Source organism: Drosophila albomicans, chromosome 2R (assembly GCF_009650485.2).
Source record: "Drosophila albomicans strain 15112-1751.03 chromosome 2R, ASM965048v2, whole genome shotgun sequence".
Lineage (NCBI taxonomy): Eukaryota > Metazoa > Arthropoda > Insecta > Diptera > Drosophilidae > Drosophila > Drosophila albomicans.
The window spans coordinates 22,877,838-22,895,886 of NC_047631.2; the positions used below are offsets into that span (position 1 = coordinate 22,877,838).

The 18,049-nt window shown below is 39.7% G+C and overlaps 1 protein-coding gene across 1 annotated transcript; it reads right to left on the bottom strand.

Annotated features, from left to right (window-relative positions):
* Positions 1–2,930: 2,930 nt before the first annotated feature.
* On the bottom strand, positions 2,931–4,279 carry LOC117574957 (odorant receptor 42b-like). Its single transcript, XM_034259015.2, has 3 exons — positions 3,600–4,279; positions 3,178–3,535; positions 2,931–3,116 (listed from the first exon to the last, which is right to left on the bottom strand). The coding sequence occupies exons 1-3, from the start codon at positions 4,232–4,234 to the stop codon at positions 3,042–3,044; spliced, it is 1,068 nt and encodes a 355-aa protein (XP_034114906.2). The 5' UTR covers positions 4,235–4,279; the 3' UTR covers positions 2,931–3,041.
* Positions 4,280–18,049: the final 13,770 nt, after the last annotated feature.

Here is an 18,049-nt window from a genome sequence, read left to right on the forward strand (position 1 = left end):
CGATTGGCATATTTTATGCCATCGAGTGGCACAAATAATAAAAAGTGTGATTTAACTTTGATGGATGACAAATGCGAGTCTGCCTTTTGATCAGGCTGATAATGCTGACACAGGCAGATGCTCAGCGGATCCAACGTCCTGTCCCTTTCCTCAGGCCCACCCACAAAATTTGTCTATCAAAGAAAACTACGTTGGGAAAAAAGACGAAAACGTTTATTCATTGCATTTAATGAAATTTTTGTTTGATTGAGTTCTGTCGTTCGTTCTCGCTCTCTCTTTTTCACAGTCTCTTTACTGGTTCCAATGCCAACATTACGTATACGTAATATGTGCAAACGTAATATAATAGCTGTTAAAAACATATTTATGCATAAATAGCTGCACGTAGAATGTGTTAGCACTACGGATGCCAATTTGTTTATAAGTGCATGTCAAATTTGATCGCTTACAAATGCTGAATATGTTAACTGCCCTCCAAGTACTCGCTCATACTCTGTCACAAAAGCTTCCCCTCCCAAACTCACATAGTATTTATGAATAATGTGCCAGAAATGTCTATATGTCTAAGTATATGTATTTCTATTTATTTTAGTCACAAATGGCAGCACGTCGTGTGAGTATTATTCACTTTGAACGCAGCTTTTAACACACTTTGCAATACGCTACACTTGCAACATGCTGATATTGAAACAGACTTTGTTAAACAAATGTACTGAACTATACAACTATTTATTTTATGTTATGGTTATTTATAGGGAGGGAGCTTTCCCAATTCTGTCTTTACTTTATTTATTATTATTATTTATTATATAAAATTAATGTTTTACTTCATTTCAACATACTTTTTCTATTATAAAATGTGTTTTATGATGAAGTATTTCATTAGGAATAAAATGCAAAACTCAACCTACTACAAAACATAGCGCAATAAATCTTCCAGTTAGCCGAAATGCTGCCCAGACTGCAGACCCCAATTGCTCTGTTGCTATGTTGCTATGTTGCTCTGTTATGTGCGCCTCACTTCGCGCTCTCATGACATAGGGTAATAGTAGTAACAGCAACAGCATCAACAACAACAACAAACGCACACATTACGCAAAGGAAATTATTTTTTTTACCTTTACCTTTACCTTTGGCGATGCTTTCGCATTTTTCTTCATGCCGCTTAAAATGTAAAACACGTTGAAAGAGTTGACAACTCGAATGCTGGCAAACTCCAAGGCTTCATCAGCTTGCCTCCCAGAAAGCAGCTCACAAATACGGCCAAGTCATTTATATGCAAGTCAAGCGTTTGCCAAACTTTATGTGAAAAATTGATGCCAGCTACAAAGGAGCAGCAGGAGAAGCACAAGAAGTGGCAGTAACAGCAACACAGCACGATGATGATGATGATGAGAAGCAAAGCCCTAACTGTGAGGCACAGGAATGAGAGGCAGAAAAGTGACGACAACATGCACGTGCATGCATTTAAAAAAGTACCATGTGCCGTGTGCGTTTTAATTTTCCCCAAATAGCTAAACATAATTTATAAAACATACTTCTGTCAGCCCAAAGCACAAAAAAAAAATACGGATGAAGTGAAAGAATAAAAAAGAAGAAAGAATATGTAGATAGGGTTACAATGGGCCACTTTTCACAGGGAACACACAAACACCCGCACTTCCACACCTACATACATACTCATGCAGAATCCTACAAAGCGGAAGTGTGGGGCAATTACACGTGCTGAAACAAAATGCCGGTGACAAAACTGACGCCCCATTAAGCTTGCCGAAACATTTATGACCCCGAGGGTGTCATGATGACACGAGACAGACATTGAGCCCTTTGGTTGCGATTAGCTGCTTGTGTGTTCAACTCGTAATTCCCCCCACTGAAAAAAAAAACACATTTTCTCATCTTCCATGTCAACTAGAGAGCTCGCATTGTTGTGACATTATATCATTAATTTTTTTAAATTCAAGTCAAGCAAAAATCTACTAGATAAGTTGCAGCTTTTTTTTAATTCAGACCACCAAATGCAGTTCCAAGTAATGCATTGGTACTTGTAGTATGCTCATCACTCTGTTGTCTGTTGCAGACACATAAAACTTCACAAGCCCGAAGTGAAGAGTCACATTGAGTGAAGGCTATTAATTCAGCACATATTTAAAAAGCCAGAGCTCAGGGGAAGTGGCCGAGCGATGGGTCCGAGCATACGGTAAATTTTGACACATCATTTGACACCGAGTGTCAGGCTTTACGCCCGAGATGAAAATGAAAAGTTGCCCATCCTATCGCAGTGTGAAGAACCTGGCAAAAGGTGTAAAAGGCGTAACTTATAATAAACATGGCAGCAGGCGGCAGCCAGCAACCAGCAGGCGGCAGACAGTAAATGGTAGGCGGCAGGCGGCAGACAACTGAACTGAAGCTGCTACCCATCAACGGACCGATGAGCCTTGATAAGTAGTATCCTGGCCAGCGGCAACATTTTGGGTCAGTGCCAAAGTTTCACCGTTCAAAGTTTCACCAGCCCCGGTTTTGTACTCACAGCAAAATTACATTTTATAAATAGCTGCAGTTACTGGGCGCTCTGGGTTTATTTTTGACCTGAAATTTTACAAGCTGTAAATTTCTGATGAGAAGCAGTAGCAGCAGCAACAGCATCAGAAGCAGAAGCAAAAGCAAAAGTTGTAGTCGTAGTAGCAGCAGCACCTAATGAATATTTTCGCTGGGCTTACACAGTTTTCTATGCATTTAGCTAAAAAATAATTAAATTTCTCTGTCGCCGCCGTCATTTTAAAGTCCATTTCGCTGTCGGAGAGTTGGCCTTTTTAAACAATTTAATTACATTAAATAATTACAACATTTACTTTGTGATGAATTTTGATCAAATTATTTATGCCATTTTATGCTAATAACAATATGCAACAATATATGAAACTCATTTCATCTAAGCATAAGTATTGCAACTAAGTAGTAGTAGTAAGTGGATTATAGTTATTTATGTATATATGTAGTTGTTGAACTCAAATTTAAAATGTTGTATTCCATATTGTCAACTACTCTCCATTGAGTTTTTCAACTATGTTCATTTGCTTAACAAATGTGACAACCGAAAATGCGAGCTTGGCCACCTTCAAATAATATATGATTATCAAAATTTATTTTAAATAACAATAAAATAAATATACTTACACTTATGTTAGTGTTGAGACATATGGGAAAAATTGACCCAGCCGTGAACGTAATATTTTTCTGAGCATTATGCAAAAAGTGCCGCAAAGTCGATTTGTAACGTGGAGTTGCATCGAGCCAGTTTGAATTAAAGATAGAGAATGCCAAAACATCGCAATCTGCGTCAATTAGAGTGCAAGTATAGCAGAATGGAAATGTCTGACAGGTGAGAGCGCAAAGGTAGAAAACGGAGGAAATACCAGTTGTTAAATTGGCAAAGAACATTATGTTAATCATAGTCAGACCGAAGAGTAAGCCAACCAATAGGAATTGTATGAAAATAGTTGCTGAAAAAAATGGTCTTAAAGTATCGCAGATGCTAGAGAATTAAAAATAAATTAATTAAAATAATTTCTTAAAAATTAACTCGTTTTTGTCATTACTCCAATATTCGCTTGTGATCAACAATGCATTCCTTGAGGTCCTCGTAGTTCTGCTCCTCACTTCTATTGGGATCAGTGCGTAAATTTTGAACACGATTTTTGAGCAAACCCAGATTTGAGCGTATGATTATGGCAAAGATTAGAGGATAACAGTCATTTACTTGATTGTACATTATTCCTGATCCCATGAATAGTATTTCAAATCCAGTCGCGATATAAAAATACAATGTGTTGGCTCTCCAGTCAAATACGGGATTATATATACGCCAAGGAGTTTGTCCCCTCAAGACCGCTGTGAGTACAGTCAATGATCCAAATGAAACGTAGCTTCCCAAAAACAAAAGATAGGCAAGATTGCATAATTTAGCAGTACGATGAACTGCCAATTGCTCTTCATCTTTTACCCATCGCTTGCTGATATTAGTCAGCTGTTCTTTGACTGCAAGAAAGCGCCAAGCATTAAGTGCAGCCAGAACAGCTTTCATGAAGGCTCCTGGACTATTAATACCAGCCTGTAAAGAAGTGAACAGCTCGCCAGGTGAAAAAGTGCTAAATTCCGTAATATATGTTATGGACAAGCCAATGGGTAAATACAAGGCACATGATAGTAAGAAATATTTCACAAATTTGTACATTCCACAATAGGAATATCGGCTGTTCTTCGATGGTGCAAGCCAACCCATTGTAGTCATGCCACGTCTTAAGTACTCAACAGCATCCGTCATTTGCATGCGATCAGTGGAAGTGGGCTCCCTCAAGTAATTAAATGTTACTTTTTCACTTTTCATAATTATCTTATTTGCTGACTTAACTCGATTCAACTGTAAACAAGGCTCAACTGCTGATGACGATTCGATTGAGGGCTTTTATATGCGAGCGCGTTGACAGCTGCAATTGCTTTCATGTCAACTTTACCCTGTATTATTTTCGTTACTCAATAAAAGGTATATTCGACTGTTTACTTATATGACTAGCTTTTGATTCAGGGCGATTTATTTCGGTTGCAAAATGAAAAAAGATTGCTTGCATATTTAAATCAAGATTTGATGAAAATATTTGCAATGTTGCAATCAAGCAGATCCGACGAATGAATGAATTTCTGCTGGCAAGTGCATATAATTACAGATTATATAGCTGTTATTACTAAGACTGTTGATTTGAGGAAAAATAAAGTAAACTTATTGGGAAAAAAGTCATCAGTTTGCACATGTAAAAGTAATGTCAGCGGAACTCTTTGTTCACAACATATTCACTAAGTACAACAATACCACCAAATGTAAACAAATATAACAATATTATATTTATATTGTAACTGTTACTTTAAAAAAACGTACCAAATAACCCAAAACAAGTTCCATAGTCTATATGTAGATGGCTCAAGTATCAATTAAATAATTGTAAGTTGTTTCAACATTTAAATTATTTTTTAATTCAAGAAATTTCAACGTTATTATCTGTAACACTTCAGCTCTACAATTTCTAGCAACTTAACTTTATATGTTATATATTTCGAATAACATTTTGAACTAATCAATTTTTAAGGGCAATTCAGCTTGGCAGCAACTTGTACACCATTTTTTATGAACTGTTGCATACTTTACGAGACTGCTCCCTGCTGCTTCAACTTCTGCTGCTGCTTCAGTGGTTGCTGCTGGTGCTGCTGTTGTTGTTGTTGCTGCTGTTTCAGCTACCAGGTGTAGAGCTATCCATTGCCCAAAAACTCTGTCCAGCATGTTGTTCATATATCAAAAAAAGGAAAGTTATTCAAAGCCGCGCGCAGCAGCACACTGGCGTTCACATGGCCAACGTTTTGATTTATTTAAAGTAAGCAAAAGTTATGCCAAAAACGCCATAAGAATGGTAAATTATGCATGTGCGCGTCCCGTACGAAGTCCAATACTATGTTACACATGTATGTATGTATATGTGGGAATGGGCGTGGCATACACCAGGGAAATAAGCAAAGTTTATGTGTATGGAACGCAGACAAAGTAAAGCTCGCAAAAAAAAATTGATTAATGCACTGGACATATCATTTAATTAAGCCGCAACCGCAACCGGCGAGAGCAACGCAGCGCACTTCAACTGGTTTGAGTTGAGATGAATTGAGTTGAGGAGGACATCATCATTAATACGTTGACCCACTTGGCTCATTCAGTGGCGCCTCAAGGTATGCGCAGTGCACACATTTTAACGTCCACTGGCAAAACAAGCGACACATCGCATCGTTGTTATTAGCGCTAAGTTGCCATCAATTTAAGCAAACTAATCTGCTGACGAGGCTGCCAGCAACCAGCCAGCCGATGTTGCTGATGCCAATGCTGCTGCTGCTGTTGCTGTTGCTGATGATGTGTTGCTACTGCTGTGGCAAGCATAACATAAACATGTATTTGCACAGGTAGGCAACAAGCCAACACTGCACAGCAGGCAAGCAGGTCAGCCAGGCAACGCCCAACGTATGACACAGCACATCGACAGCATGAATGTCAACAGCGGACAGCTTTCAAAATGAAGCTGCCACATCACAGAGAGAAATAGACATACACACACACATACACACAGAGAAAGAGAAACACAGACAGATGGACGAACAGACAGTCTGACCGCCAAAACAGCGAACGTGCGAGCTGTGGGCGGTCGCCTTGTTTCATATGGAAAAGTGGCGAGGTCACCACGTAACGGGATGCCGAAATTAACCCACAAGTGCAGCGGCCGCAACAGCAGCCGGGAAATCATTTCTGGGCATTGTAAATTGCCAGGCAGAACATCATGGCCCCAAACAACATAGCAACGCAGAAGCACAGCAAAGGCAACAGCGACAGCAACAACAACAACAACAAGCAAGCAACAAACCAGGAACAAGCATCGTCATTCTGGGTAGCGCATTTAAGTTGATCCAATGACATCAAATTGACATTTTATGCGCCAATTTTAAAACGGCGCCACGGCTGCAGAGAAACTGTAATTATGTGGCCAGGGACGCGCAAACAGTTTAGTCAGTCACCAGCAGCTTCAACACCGACAACTAGAAATTGCCATTTGCGTTGCTCTGAAAAACAGCACAAATTGAAAGGCATCGTAGCTTTTCAGGTTTGACTTCTATGCGCTCGCTGTGTAACCAAAGTTGATACATTTTAATACCCGTGTCAGGCACTGACATTCCCTCTTTGAATACTTTATGAGCTGACAGATGTCCGCTTTTTTGCAGTCTAATTGCCAGTTACTAAAGTGGGCAACTTTCTATTATCCGATTATTGATTGCTACTTGTATTAACATTGAAAATTATACCCTGCATAGATAGTGGGAGTATTTATTTAAAATGTGTAAGTTTCTGAGACAGAAAATATGTTTTAACATTTTATTATTATTTCTAGTGCAGAGATTTTAGGATACTCTATCTGTATCAGTCAATCAAGATTAAAGTATTTTTCCATCGTTTTATTAAAGTATTAATTTCATTTAGTATTCACTAGTTGTCTACCATAATAATCTTATCTATATAAATGTTGTGCGTTGAGAAAATAATTACCTACTTTTATTAAGTCAGAGCTTGTGAACAGCTTCAATAAAATGTAAACCACAAAACTATTTAAGGCATTTTTCACAGTTCAACTTAGGTAACTTCTTTAACAAATATTAATTCATTGAAACACGTTTATTGCATTCACTAGAGGACTCCAATTTGTTAGAAGTATTTTGATTAGTGATCATTAGACAATGCCCAGTGGCAGTTAAAGCGCAAATCTACGCATAATTAGAGCAGCTGGCAGCGGGGCACAGCTGGATTCAAGTTCAGCATCATTAGCCAACAGTAAAAAGGACCAACTATTATTATGGCATTAATTTGTGGGCCACAAACGGAACAAAATAGCAGTAGTAAGTAAGAACAGCAACACCAACAGCAACGGCTACATGACAAGCAACAATTGCAAAAGCAAAAGAAAATTAAAAGCAACTTTCCCAAGCGACTTGCTGGCAGCAATCTAATAACAACATGTTGCCCCCTCATGTGTACACATGTGAGCATAGTATATATATATGTATGTATGTGTGTATGTGTGTGCGTAATTACATGACACTTGACGCTAAGCAATTTGTTAGCAAAAACTGTCGCAACAATAAAAAAGAACTACCAGGGCAGTGAGAAAAACAGTCAAACAAAAGTCAGAATTAAATAAAACTTAATGACAGCGCGCAAGCAAAGACGACAACGAGAACGTCGAGAACGCCGAGAACGACAACGAGAACGACGAGAACGGAAAAAAGTGGGAAAAGAAATGTTGCAGGAGCAGCAGGCAGGAACTGAGACAAACAGCCGGACAACTCCCAGTAGATGTCAAAAGGCACAGCTCAAATTGCAGGCCAAGCGACGACCTCCGACATCCTCTCCTCGCTACCGCTTTGCCACCAACATCATCACCCTTGACATGCAGTGACTTAGCTATGCGTGCTATATGACCGGCCTACCCCAAGACGAAAGTCAAATAAGCTGACAACACAGACACAACTGTCAACAGTCGCGAACCCCCTGACGAAACCCCCAAGTGGCAAGCGAAGTCAACTACTTATTTAGGGGTGTTCCAAAAAACGACTGGCAATGTTTGTCGTCTTTCTTGCATATATGTATGTATGTATGTGAATGTGTAGTTCTTCTAGCTAATTGACAGTTTCCTTTCATGATGCTAAAATATTTATTAATTTTAACAAGTATTCCGGTGTAATGTTGCCGGCAGCGTTAATAAGATGAGTTGTGTCAAACTTGTTAAACACATTTGCGCCTAAAAGTCGGCAACACTTTTTTGCCATTTTCCATATTCTTTGTGTGCTTCACGAGCAAGCAGAATTTGTCGTCGTAGCTGTCAGGCATTTCACACATATACTCACACCCATACACTCTCACACACACACTCACGTGTGGATGCAGGAGTAACAACCCATGCGAGTACCCATCTACCAACTATGCTGGGACTAATATTGTTTCACAGTTTTCACTTCAGTTCAGTTTTTGCAACGTCTTTTTTTTCATCCTGCTCATGACGTTGATGAGTTGTTGCTGTCTAAGTGTCAAGCGACGCGTCAAACTTTAAACTACACGCCAACACCCCAAATGAATTGTAGTTTAGCAATACGTGTATGTGCTTGAGTGTGTATGTGTGTTTGTGCGTTGTTAGTGTGTGAAACGTTATCTGGGCGTGCTGTCGGCACATTAATTTTTCGCCCCATACTCGTGGCACTCAACTAATCTGGGATCTGCGCTTGCTTTGACAGCACTTCCGTCGAGGCAAAACCACTTGACTGATACAAAGGTGTCTGGCTTTGTCTAAGCAAATGCCAACAGCCAACAGACAGCAGCAACAGTAGGGCATGTCTAGACTTTGGCAGCCACTCCCGAGCAGCCAGTGACAATTCGTAAAAAAGCCTTAGCCGAACTTACTGCAGACAGTTGCTCGACTCCCCTTCTACACCAAAATGTGCCACACTATACACACTACTATGTACTACGATACACGACAGCTCAACACTCGTTGCTTGTCAACGCCCAAGTGATAGTAAAATGAAGTAGTACTCCATACCACAAAGCAAGGGAGGCCACAATCAAGCACAATAAAGTTACGAAACCCAACAAACAGTCAAAAACCAGCATTTATCATACGCCCCCTTGTCAGTGTGTTAAGCAAAACCAATGCAATCCTTTTCTGTTTTTATTCTCTATTTTCTATTCTTTGTCTTTTTCCCATTTTTTTTTTTTTTTTTTTGTGGTCGAAAGTGCATTTTGCAAATTGCAAAGTGATTGACAACAACACCAGGAACAAGCCCAACGCCTGCACTGACAGGAGGCCAGGCATCAACAACGACAACGACCACAATGCAGCAGCCTAAAAGCGTGCTACACTTAAACTCAACTCAACTCAAGCGGCCACTTTGTTGTTTGCCCTCCTGGCCCTGCTGCTGCCCCTCCCCACTCCTCACAAATTCCCATGGATCGTAGCAAGTTGAAACCTTTTGGCTTGCTGCTTGTTGCTGTGAGTGATTGCATTGAGATTAGGCGCGAGCTTCGGGCAAACCAAGTGCATGCAACAAAGTCCAAATATGTGATGCAGATAACGTTGCACTTTTGCAAATTTGTGCAGCTAGAGAAGTTGCTGCCACTGTTGCTGCCGCTTGTCAGATACAGACACAGGGCAGAGTCTGTGCATATATCTAGTGCAGGCACATCCACTGGCTCAGGTCCAGGCAGCAATGGCAAAAACTGCATTTGAGCCCGGCAGAATGCCTTCCATTCTGTTGTTGTCTTAATAATGCATTGACAAGGAGCATACAAATATCTATGCCTTGCAAGTAGTACTTCAACAGCGAGAGAGGATTCATCTGAAGCGAAATAAACAAGTGAGTTAAGGCAAGAAGATTTAACTAAACTTTAAGTTAATAAAATAAAATACAAATTGTAGTTTGCCATTGTAATGTATTAAACAAGATTTTAAGAATGAATAAAGCGACGACAACGACAATGATCTAGATGACAGTTCTATTAGTTTTACCAAAATAATAATATAAAATAGAAAATTCAATATTGTAATAAAAATATTATATTACTTACATAATATCATTTATCTTTTTTCAAGCTCAAATAATTATATTTTCTTTTTCATATTCTATATTTGTTTGTTACAGTCTCCGCAGAATGGCAACTCTCATGCCAGCCCTCTGACATCCATGCAATAGGCCACAAAGGTGCATTGAACTGCAACTGCTCAGCTGAAGTTGAGAGCAGAGCCATTCAATTTGGTTTCCTGTACTTTAGTTCAGTTGAGTTGAGCCAAGCTGAGCTGAGCTCCAGTTACTGCTGGCCAACTGGGTCAACTGTAACTGCAGCTCTGTACCAATTTTAACCGAAAGCTTTCAACTTAAAGCCCCGGCAAAATATACTATAATCAAATATTTATTATACGAGCAGTGACGCGTAGGTTGGCAGTCAGTTAAGTGGTGAGGTAATGTTTGGATAATGAGTACTTTCACTTGGTCGCCGTTGTTTCCGTTTCCATCGCACATGACGTATGGAACACAATATGACAAATGAGGCAACTTTTATTAAATTATTACACACATTATAGTCATCAGACAGTTTTCTTGAAGTACTCCAAGTGTACACACTTTTGCTTTGAGTTTTTTCGGGTTTTTTTTTTGTTGGGGCAACTGTCATTGCACAGCAGTTGTCAAGGCTGTAACTGTAAGCTGTATAAGTGCTACGCTACTGTTTCTGTCTCACGTTGTCAAATGAAAAATGAACGCGACAATTATCGTAATTGGACCAACCAGGCCAGCCACAAGGCCAAAATCCGCATACACTCCAAACGACATAATGTGGGTGTGGGTATGAAAAGGGATGTTAAGATTGCGGAACGGTAGGTACATTTTTCTCAGAAGGCTTATGAATTATATGCTTTAAAGCCCTAGCGCAAAACCAATTAACTAAATGCAAACCAGTCAAGCGAGCACACTACGAACGATTTATAACTTTGTGATAATAGTGGATATGTATCAGTCGTCTGTCATCTAAAACATCAAAGCTAACCCAAAGTTTTAAGGCTTTACATAAGCTGCAAACACCAACCCAAAAAACTAACAAAAAACAAATGTTAGAAATTGCAATAAATTTGGCATTTGCTAATGCATTATAAGTCGCGTAGTATTTGCTTTTTTTTGTTGAGGTGACTTCGCCAGTGAAATAGAAAAACTCCCATGGCACTGTGGTCATAGCATTATATTGTTATTTTATGCACAGACTCTTTGCAGTGGATGTAGGTGTTGCCAAGCAGGGGCGTCAATAGTGGGTTTCGAAAGGGGAGCGTGGGAGAATAACGGATGCAGTGAGAGCAAACTAAGCGACTAAGGCCATTTGCCAGCTAGAGATACGTTGCAAAAATGCATTTTGTGTTGCCATTAGATAGACCAAATTATTGGACAGAAGCAAGCTACGAAAAAACAAAAGCCCCAAAAGCAGCTATCCAGTTAAAAGCAGAGTCTTAACGAATTACAAATGTTCTTTCAAAATAAGAATTAGCAAAAGGAAGTCCTCATATATACATATTCTTTTATTAATTTTTGTTTTATTACAATTTTTCCATTACATAGTTGTTCAAATTTATTATTAATTGTAAGTAAACTTAAACCTATATTATTTCCCTCAATCTTATTCTCATAGTTAAACTGCTCTGTCCTGGTTAGTGTATTAAAAGCCAAAAAATAAAATCCTTTTGGTTGACTACTGTCAAGGTAGTAGTAGTCCAGTCTCAGTCTCTATCTCTGTTTCAGTTCCAGTCTTATTCTCAGCCACAGTCTCAGTCGGAATCTTGCATCTTGTTCTGGTTTTGGTCTCAGGCTGTGCAGCTGTTGCAAATTTTTATGGCACGCGGACACATTGTGGGCGTTTTTGGGGGTTGAAGAGGAATGCCACTAAAACGGCGACAACTTTGCCGTGGCATATAAAAGTAGCACAACACCAGCAACAGCAACACTAGCAGCAGCAGCATGAACAGAGACAACAACAACAACAGCTACAACTACAAGAATTGCCAGTTTAAAGCGCATATAACTTTAATGCTTTTACCTTTATGTCTAGCACTTTTACTACTCACCACAAGTACAACGACAACTCCAACTACCATACAACAGGTTCGTTTTTGTTGTTGCAACGAAATTCCATTTTGAGTTGGCAAGTGGTCGTCAGACATGACCACGCCCACACAACTTAATTGAAAAATTCTAGAGTTCCTCACTGGCATCATAATTGAAAATATTTTTGTGCTAAATTCTGTGGCTACTGCACTGCGAACCGACTAGGATGAGCGAAGGCCAAAAACCATGGACCGAACCCTTAAACCCGAAGCTGTCGCCAGGCTATTCTATTGTGCTATAGCCACTGGACTTAAGAATTCTCGCTGGCCTCGGCACAATGACAGTTTGCCTTCAAACGAACTTTCTATGAGTATGAGATGAGAACATTGGCTGGAGCTTCAAATGAAATCCAAGTAAAAATCCAAAAAGCGTTAAATATTTGTGATGCCACTGAGATTCTTCAGCATTTCGGCTGCCTTAGCGCTACGAAAGTAATGAAATGTTATACAGCTGAAGGTCATCATCGATTTAAAGAGAATAAAAAGCAAAGAGAAAACTTGATAGCAATTAAGTGTTTGTTGAATATATATCTCTGTACGAGTACTTTATGAATTAAACCAAAGATAGTTGCATATATGGGTAAGTCTATTGCAATGCGATAAAAGATTGAATTAATAGCTATTGTGCAAAGAAATATTTCATTATACTCGCCTATATTTCGAGACACGTCCAAACGCCTCACATAATTGCTCTCCATTTAAGCATCGCCTTCTTTTCGCTTTTGTTGCTTTTGGATATTTATGACTGGCGCACGACATCTAAAAACCAACTCGATGCCAGCACAGACAACCCGACCCGACCACAAACAAGTTTTAATGCAGAACTTTTTAGATTTCCGTCATAATTTCTTTGCCAGCCTGATAAAGATTGGTGCATATGTGTGTCTGTGAGTTTCAGAGCGCGCGTATAGAAACGCCTCCATTACCACCATAAAGCATGAAGCATAAAGCATATACTTTAGCCAACAATAAACTCAACTTTATGCACTTTCAATCCCCCCAACTTGTATGCACAGATTTAACTGCCTTGCCTCCTTCAGCTGCTTTTCTCACTCCCATTTCCTGCCTCTGTCTCTGTCTCTGTCTCTGTATCTTCTTCGTTGCCTCTCTAACTCTGACTCTTTAGTTACCCGTTGTCTTAACCAAGTGCACTAAGTCTACACTGCTAAGCAGTTCAGCACTTTGCATTGAAAATTCTGTTAATATAAAATATATATCTCACAAAATCTTTATGGCATAATTTACCAATTAAGTACAAGAAATTATAATGCTAAGATCCCAAAGAAATCAACATTTTATACAACATTTATTTAATAAATGATTAAATGATAAATAATTACGTTAGCTTTAATTGTTTTAATTCTGAGATCTTTAATGAAACATATACTTTGTATTCCATAAAATTGATAGTGTAGGCAATATTCAACATATTTGCCACAAGAAAATCTTTGTGTCTTATGTCTGCATCTAATGGAGTTTCCTCTCTCACATTCTCTCTCACACACACATGCAAAGTTTTTGGTTTTTCGTGACGATAAGAAGCAGAAAACGAGACGGCGGCTTCCTGCCAACGAAAATTTATGCATGCTACATAATTTTGGGCTCTATTACTTTTCGGTTGGGCAGTGGAAGTAAAACCAACCAGAAAAAAAACAAAAAAAGGCAGAGTATATAAATGAAAAGGGAACTTAGCGGCGACTCGAATGCAATTCAATTTGATGTCAGCTTTAAAAAACGATGGCGCAAACAAATCACCCAACAAAATCAAATAACTATAATTTACCTGGAGGGCTTTATCGCGATTGAGTTGCCAAGCTCGATACCTCCTGCGCCTGCTCCTGCTGCTGTTCCTGTCCTACTGCAACTCCTGACATTCTACAGGCGCAAAACTAAAGCACTTCGACTGATTAATTTATTGAAAACGACGTGCGACTCGCTCGCGCGGAATGTAAAAAAAAAAAACAGTAAGACGTCGACGACAACAACAAGAGTGAGAAACAAAGAGTGAAAGACAAAAATCTTGGCTGGCATCCTGACGAAGGACGCAGGACAATAGCTGGAGCTGAACCTGGAGCTGGAACTGAAGGAGACGTTGAGATGTAGATGTGGAGAAGGCGCAAAAAAAACAGGCAATAGCAGCTGCTGCTGCTTCCGTTTGACTCGCTTCTGCTGGTGCTGGGCAGCGAAATGGGGCGAGATGCTTAAATTGTGATAAACTAATAAAGCGACAAACATTGCAAGGACGCGCGCACTGTCAGGATATTTACTTTTTACAAGCTACCTGGCACAGGCATAAAAATTCAAATTGAAAATGAAAATGTTCGAATCGAAAGAAGTCACACAGATCATGGATATCAGATAGTGAGGCAAGCGAAGCGCAATCCCAAAAGCTGATGCCCTCGAAAAAAAAACAAACAGACCCTCATCAGCGTCAACTGCCTTAGAGGCAAAGCAGTGAGTGTTTTTTACTCAACCCCCCATGCACCTGCCGCCATTCACATTCACATTTGTGTCCAGTTCAGTTTCTGTTTCAGTTTCAGTTACCACTCCCAGTCCCTGTCCCAGTCAGGTGCTATAAATTTTGCCTGGAGCCTGGCTACGCAATTTAAATAGCAAGCAGGTAGTTTTATTATTGCCTGTGTTCCTTGCCCTGCAGTTGGTAAATATTTAAGGGACTCTGCCGCAGAAAAAGTACAAAAAAAGGTGCAAAGTGTCGCCTTAAGCGACTGGCAATCTGTTTTGCATTAATTCATAAGCCGCTTGCGCCTGACAGGCCAGCGCAAGACTCTGGCAACTCTGGTTGCCACTTACTTTCTCTCGCTCTCTCTTCCCTGCTCTATCACACTTTCGAGTCGAACACTATACTCAACTCTTGGGTGGGTCTTTGGCCTTGTCAATATTTTTGTACACCACCCACGTCTTATTTTTATGCGTAACTCACTTGCAGTGGCATAACTTTAATGCCCAGTTCCAGCCCAACAACTGTTTGTACTTCATTTGCCTTGCATTAAGCTCTCGTCCTTGCTGCCGCCGCTGCCTGACTTGCCTGTGGTGGTCCTGGCTCATCTTTAAGTGCAGTCGAGGTCGTCCTTTGGACAGACATTTGGCGTAAAAGTTTACTTAGGCTCAATGCTTTTTAAGTAAGTAGCTGCTTGTTGTACCACTTGCTAGTCGCTTGCTGTTGTTGTTGCTCTTGGCAGCCTTCGTCTTCGTGTTCTACTTCTTCTTCTTGTTCATCTTGTTGGTGTTCTTGCGGCTGCTCTCGGCTGTTTAGCTTTCACTTTGGCCGCATTAGTTTTTTGTTGCCAAGCCGTATACTTAATATTGTAGCAGTCCCGTGACCAGTTGCCTAGCAGCCAACTCTGGTTGGCCATTTGACTACGACGGATAAGCCTCAAGTGCATAAGTTATACCTCAAGGCGTCATACTCGAAGGTCTCTTTCCAGATCCTTATTTAACACACTTTGCTTCGGTTATATTTCTTGGCAAAAAAATCAAGTCAATGACAGAATAAAGCCAATTGAAAGTCAATGTTTCAATGTCTCAATCATTTTTCCCAAACCCGACAAATATACTTTGGCCATATAACTTAATCGCGCACATCTCTCTAGTACAAGCATATACCATATCTCATTCGTGCGCACTCATCGTTATTCTTTATGCTTGCACACGCCTTTAAGTTGAAAAATTACGCATACGCCATGTATGCGCCACAAGGCACTGGCAACAAGCAGCAAAGAAGCAAAGCAGCGAACCCAAAAGCAGTCTTAAAAATTGCTTACATCGCACATTTCTCTTTCGGGCTGTCTTTAACAGCAACTTATTGTCAATTTTGTTGATAACAGACTGTTAAATCCAACGCACACACACACACACGCACATCGGCAGCTCACACATATGTACATACACACAAAGGGGGCAACAACTTGCTCATCACTTGAGCGGAAGTGTTGGCAAATGCAGTGATTTTCAATCTCAATGCGACATTTTGATTATTTCCATGTTAGCGTGTGAGCATACCAGCAAAAAAGAGAAAAAATGAATGCCATATACACACGCACACACACAGTCACACGCAAGACACACACACACACATACATATGACATCTGCAGCAAGTGTCAGAGCTCGGCGCACGTTTGCCGCACCGGAAGCGACGCTTGTGCAAGACGGAAATTACTTTATGCTACACACAATGTCATCGATGCCGCATAAGCAGCACCGAGCATAGAAAACATAGTAGATAGTCAAACTTAGCAGAACGAAGAAGATAGGGAAAAAGGCAAAAATTCTGAGGGAGGGAGTGAGATAGAGAGTACGAATTTCTTTTAGATTATGATTGCATATCCAGCATTCAGTTGCAGTGGCAATTGGAGCCATCGCTGGCAACGTCTGTATTTCGGCCAATTCTTTGGGCTTTCGCCCAAAATTCGAATGCACAGCACGCAACAGCCTTGAGTGCGTGAGGGTCTCAAATGAATTTAATTAGAAAATTTTGCGCTTCTTCGCGGCCGCAACTCGCGCAACTTGCAACGTGTGGCCAAAAACTTTGGGCCCTCGTCTCTTCCTCTGCTTACAAGTAAGAAATAATAATAGCCGTTTTCAGTGAGAGTATTTTTCTACACTTTTTTTTGCAAGAACATAAATTTTATAATAAGGGTGAAAATTGATGTTGAAATAAAATAAATAAGACAAAAGGTTTTTAATTATGCTACTAACAGACGGCTTAACATTTTATTTAATAAAAAATACTTGAATTCTACTTGAGAAAACATCAAAATCTAAATAGATAAGAACTTTTCTATCTTATTAAAAGTTGCAAACTTTATTCGACTCAACTTCGTTTGCCCAATATTCAACGCTGCAAATTTCTTGGGATTAGCAAGAACATTTTGGCGCAAATAAAACTGCAAATTAAACAACTAATGACTTCTAAAGAGAATTAAAAATTTCGAAATTTAACAGTCGCGCATATGTACAATACATTGCTGTGGATGCATTGAATATCAAGTATACGCCCACGAATGATACGGCTCATAAATGCTTGTCGTTGTCGCGCACGTTTTGCAGTGCCAAAAAGTTCGCTTCAAATTACAAAATAAATCAGCAGCAATGTGACTTTTTAATGTGGCATTGTTATTCTAACACACGCATACATTTGGATACACACTCCCGCACACAACCACAAGCAAAGCTGCCACCCACATTTACCAATGGAATGCAGAGTAAGAAAATAAAAAACAGTTTATAGAAAGCAAAGCAAGCGGCAACAAGAAAAAGTTGTCGCTGCTTATTTTTTGTACAAATTGATGTTGTGTTTGACAGTTGAAACTTGCAACAAAAACGACGCCAAATAAATAAATAAAAACAGTTACGACCAGGAGAACGACGACATAGAGGACAACGACATCGGCGTTTGCGGGGGAGGCGATGTAAAAGGCAACGATGCCAATGGCAGTAGCGTAAAAAAACGCTCCAAAAATGTTTTAAAATTTACACAGTTAAATGTAAAAGTTTTATTTTCGTTTGCAAATGAATTTCAGTAGTAGTGTTGCGTTTTGCAAGTTGTTTGCCATTGTGCCAGCGTTAGACAGTCAAGCCAACTTGCCAGTTTGCCAACTTGCAACTGCAGCAATTGAGCCAACGCCCAACTGCAACATTTATACGAACCAACAACATTCAACACAACAAAAAACAAACCTGTTGGCAGTCAATTTAGTTCAATCTTTTTTTTTTTGTGTTTTTGTTTTTTTATTTCGTTATTTTGTGTTTTTGT

Excerpts from the sequence above, each read along its gene's own strand:
- LOC117574957 (XM_034259015.2), bottom strand. The coding sequence starts at position 4,234 with ATGTACAAATTTGTGAAATATTTCTTACTATCATGTGCCTTGTATTTA. Across the intron at positions 3,536-3,599 it reads GATCACAAGCGAATATTGGA|CATCTGCGATACTTTAAGAC; the intron begins GTAATGACAAAA and ends TTAATTCTCTAG. Across the intron at positions 3,117-3,177 it reads GTCTCAACACTAACATAAGT|GTGGCCAAGCTCGCATTTTC; the intron begins GTAAGTATATTT and ends TATTATTTGAAG.